Source organism: Dendroctonus ponderosae, unplaced genomic scaffold, assembly GCF_020466585.1.
Source record: "Dendroctonus ponderosae isolate FM_Combo_2020 unplaced genomic scaffold, Dpon_F_20191213v2 Dpon_F_20191213_6, whole genome shotgun sequence".
Classification (NCBI taxonomy): Eukaryota; Metazoa; Arthropoda; class Insecta; order Coleoptera; family Curculionidae; genus Dendroctonus; species Dendroctonus ponderosae.
The window spans coordinates 2,181,148-2,186,031 of NW_026018814.1; the positions used below are offsets into that span (position 1 = coordinate 2,181,148).

Consider the following 4,884-nt stretch of genomic DNA (forward strand, 5'->3'; position numbering starts at 1 on the left):
AAAGAAAAGTTCATATAAACTCTTGTACTTGTACGTGCCCTTACTTTTCTGCTGCGGGCACGCAAAATTTATTTTCGATAAATTTTGTTAATTTGTCAATCAAACCACCATATTTTCAGTATTTCATAAGGGTCTCAGGTTTTAGTAATAAGAAGATTTACTTTTACATGCCCTTACTTTTCTGCTGCAGGCACGCAAAATTTATATTCAACCAATTTGGAATATACCGTAGATATACATTCATGTATCTTATCGGAATATTTGTTTTCAACATACTAGGTATATTCACCTGCACATATACACAATATGTACATACCTGGCATGTTCATCTGCACATATACCCCATATGTACATATATATGTACATACCTAGGATATACTTTTTATGAACTTTGATGAATATACATGCATGTATATTCCACGAACATTCATGTTAGGAATGTTCACCTATGTATATTCGCAGGATATTCCCGCAATGTTCTGTATATTTTTTGAACATTCTGGGATATTCATAGAATATCAAATGCTATCTGGGTACGCACTTTGTATATTTTTATAAAATAAATTACTCATATTCTACAAGCATTTAAACGAATACCCATATATTTACAAGCAAAAGAAAATAATCCATTTACCCTCCTGCAAATGAATATAAAATTACGTGTTCTGGTGATTCGCGTCATTTATATTCAACTTTTGGGCGGTGTTACAATTAATGTGCAGACAAAGGCACTTCTTTATCCATTGCGGCTAATTGCCAAAAAATATGAGATAACAATTTTTCTTCGTCGAAAACGGTGAACGGAAAACGAATACTCGAATATTCGATTCGTTAGATATTCGAGTATTCGAATAATTTTACTATTCGAATAAATCACTAAACGAGTATTCGAATATCAGATTTTTAAAAATTCCGAGCCCTACTCCAGTCCATCAAGTAGTCAACGCGATTTGTAATTTAAACTGTTTTCGGAATTTCTTCTTGGGGGTGAAGCAACTCAACTGGCAAAACAGCCAAGAAAAACCCTGATATTTAAACCATATCGTACACAATACAGTAACATTGTATTAGCACCTATTCCAGTAGCTTAATAAGAATAACTTACAAGCACTTCAGGCAATTAAAGCGCAAGTTCAAAAATGTAATGGTTTTATTTCTTTCTTTTCAGACTACTCATACCATCACTCACACCAATCACATAGTAGTCACAGTCACAGTTACCATTACAATGAACACAATGTAGATAGATACGATTTTCATCATCAACATGAAGATCGCAGGCCCTTAAAGGGCATCCACTACCTTCCGGGGTCCCCTAAGGGCCAAACATTGCATCCAGTGATTGTTCCACTGGACGAATATCCCAAAGCTCCTTTGCCTCCTAGTTATCCTGTAGGTAGATATCCAGAAACAAGACCAGAAGGGGGGTTGTATGGCGGCCGATATGATTATAGAAATAGGTAGGAAACAAACTCGTTACTTTGCTTCTTCTCCCACTAGTCGCACGCTTTCGTCACTATCAATTGCACACACAGCATGGAACACTTATGGCAACTCTTAATCACATTTCGAAAATGTGCAGTTAAAATCGGTTTAAAAACTCGAAAAGTGCGCCTAATGAATTGGATGTGAATCTCGGTAAGTACGGTGGGTTTTTGGTAAGCAAAATGTGGAGTGTCGTTGGAAAGGGCCCTGTTGCAGGTATGAAAACAATCAGAAAAACTACTACGTTCCCTCGAGACCACAAAGGCCCCAAATTCCTGCGGATTGGGGACTGTATGGGGGCCGCTATGGAATAGAGAATGGGGATTCTTTGGAGTACCAAGGATATGGCAATAGCCAAGTGTATGACTATTGGGGATTTAATAAGCTGCAAGGCGACAGAGCCCAAGCTGGGTAAGTATGAGGCTCTTACCAGAGCAGCGGTTTCACAAATCAAACTCCAATGGGTCATTTAGTTATGAATCCCATCCACAACGTCCACCTGGGACTTACTTACCTTCATCAGCCCCTGCCAGTGGGGGCTATGAGATGGAAAATAGCATTTTGCCTGCTGAGCCGCGCAGACCGCCGACTTTCGACTTTATTAGAGATGGTGAGTTTCCAAAATTTTTCAAATAAAATTACCTTCTCATGTGCTGCGAATTAGGCCTGGGTATCTGAAGAATTGTTAGGAGTTGGCGCAATGGCTTGGTGCGCCAACCCAACGCACCGGCGCAGTAACTCAGTAACAGTTCCGTTGCTGCGAAAATGTCGATGACTTTTTTTACTTGTTTTTAGATTTCTTCAAGGGCCATTTTTTAGCTTTTTTATTAATTTAAGTTTCACTTAAAAATGTAAACTGAAGGTATTCTCCGTGGAAAAATATGAAAAAGATTTCGAATCCTTGGTGGCTTTGCAAAGCTCTGAAATCCTATTCCAGCGTCGAATTTGGAACAAAAATCAAATAATTTTCTATCAAAAAACGAACAGAATGAGCGAAAGTTTATAACAGATTATTTGGAAATTTCGTCACCTCCATTCCTCTAAAGACTGTCGAGTTTGTTAAAAAAAATGAGGATTTTTAGTTTTGTCTGATTTTTTGTGCTTTAGTTTCTATTTAAAAACGATCTATTTTGTAGGGTTTCACTTAAAAATACCAAATCAAATTTATTCCTGGGTTTCAGTCATTCATTGTCTCTCTATTTATTAATCAAAATACGTTTCGGTGTAGGTTTCCACCATCATCAGTTTTTCTAAAATAACAGATAGTTAAAAAAAAAATCATTAATTTAAAACAGCCTCATCATATCACACATTAAAATACATCACAATTGCAATACTTTAAAACATTCTAAAATTAATTAGGCCTAACAGGTGATTAGTCAGGACAATCAATTCTGGGAAGAGACTAGAATTTTTTGTTCAGATACTCAATTATTTTTACTTACACGTGTAGCGTTGTTGCTGCTTTAAGCCTTGGCATGCATTTGGAGTATTAATTTTGTCCATTATCGGACACAAAACGAATAAAATACTGTTTATATTGATTTCTTTTACTTTCAACTATTTTTACTTGCATTCTGAGGATATTATTTTTGGTTTGCAAAATTCTTCAATATACCGGGTGTTAGTTAATATTCTATGTTTATTTCATGTTTTGTGTCCGATAATGAACAAAATTAATACTTCAAATGCATGCCAAGGCAGCAACAACGCTACACGTGTAAGTAAAAATAATTAAGTATCTGAACGAAGAATTCTAGTCTCTTCCCAAATTTGATTGTCCTGACTAATCACCTGTTAGGCCTAATTAATTTTAGAATGTTTTAAAGTATTGCAATTGTGATGTATTTTAATGTGTGATATGATGAGGCTGTTGACGAATTGTGGTTGTTTTTTAAATTAATGAACTTTTTTTAACTATGTTATTTTTGAAAAACTGATGATGGTGGAAAAATACACCGAAACGTATTTTGATTCATAAATAGAGACAATGAATGACTGAAACCCAGGAATAAATTTCATTTGGAATTGAAACACAGTCAGAAAAGTATATACACTTAAAAATACCGACGATCTGGAGGTCTTTTACGCGAAAAAAAAACGATAAATTTATAGATTTGTAAAAAATTTACAAAAACTTTTTTCAGCGTCGAATTCGAGACGAAAACTAAAATAAATTCCTACCGTTTTTTCGCGAAACCCATTAAGGTTTTCCCCAAAACCGATCACAAAACTAAAAGTTTTTAATCTTCCGCCATATCGTATATCACTTGGATGTTCTTCTATCCGAAAAAATCCATTCTTTAGACTTTGAACTGAAATTTTCCAGAATGTTCCCTGCGGAGCGCTGCAGGATTCCGCTTGCACAAAGGCATAGTGAAGAAAATCACCTCCGTCCCCAATATCCACGACTGTGAGCTGCTTTGCGTGAAGGAAAAGGCCTTTCCATGCGCTTCTTATGCGTTCAGGTAATTTACTAAGCCTTTAATAACAAAAAAAAAATAACTGCGTGTTTCCTTGCAGGTACATCAGCTTTGCAGACAATTGCCAGTTGAGTAATCGCAACTATAAAGAGCTGGATTATTACACCGACGTTCAACCTGATAGAGACTTTGATATTTATACCATGAATAACAGGCACAGATGCCCAGCGGCGAAGGAAACTCCACTCAGAGATGAAAGTGGTACGAGCAAGCCTCAAGAGATTAATCCTGCCTAAGTGAGGAAACTTTCAGATTGCTTCTGGAGAGTCAGGAGCGGACAAAGACTGCACGAGTCAGTCGTTAGAGACTCGCTAACAGTGCGCTCTATAGTGGATTGTCAACTGGAATGTTTAAATTCGCGCCGATTCACTTGCAGAGCCTACAGCTTTAGGTAGTGAGGACTTTGAACTAGGGCTCGAAATTTTTAAAAATCTGATATTCGAATATTCGTTTAGTGGTTTATTCGAATAGTAAAATTATTCGAATACTCGAATATTCGAGTATTTCTATTCGTATTCGTTAGATATTCGAGGGTTCGTTTTCCAAGAAGACAAAGTGCCTTTGTGGGCACATTAATTGTAACACCGCGCTAAAGTTGATTTATAAAAGTATACAAAGTGCATATAAAGATATTTGCACCTTGAGAGTTTGATAATGTTGGTGTATTCGAGTATTCGATTATTCGAGTATTTGAATATTCGAATATTCGAGTTATGACTACACATAATTATTAGCTTTTGGAATATTCGAATTATTCGAGTTTGATTCCGAGCCCTACTTTGAACTATAATTAAATCATTGTACATACTTTCCTGACTGTGTTTAAATTCCAAATCAAAATCAATTCCTGGGCTTCAGTCATTTATTGTCTATTTATCAATTAAAATACGTTTCGGTGTTTTCCACCATCATCAGT

At 36.1% G+C, this 4,884-nt stretch overlaps 1 protein-coding gene across 1 annotated transcript in view; it reads left to right on the forward strand.

Annotated features, from left to right (window-relative positions):
• The window catches only part of LOC109536280, a gene marked incomplete at its 5' end in the record, with an annotated part of 14,631 nt that overhangs the window by 7,794 nt on the left and 1,953 nt on the right, over positions 1-4,884 (forward strand). The window contains 6 exon segments of the mRNA XM_048667870.1: positions 1,169-1,460; positions 1,702-1,896; positions 1,959-2,095; positions 3,815-3,953; positions 4,009-4,169; positions 4,221-4,359. Coding sequence (XP_048523827.1) covers positions 1,169-1,460; positions 1,702-1,896; positions 1,959-2,095; positions 3,815-3,953; positions 4,009-4,169; positions 4,221-4,359 — 1,063 coding nt within the window.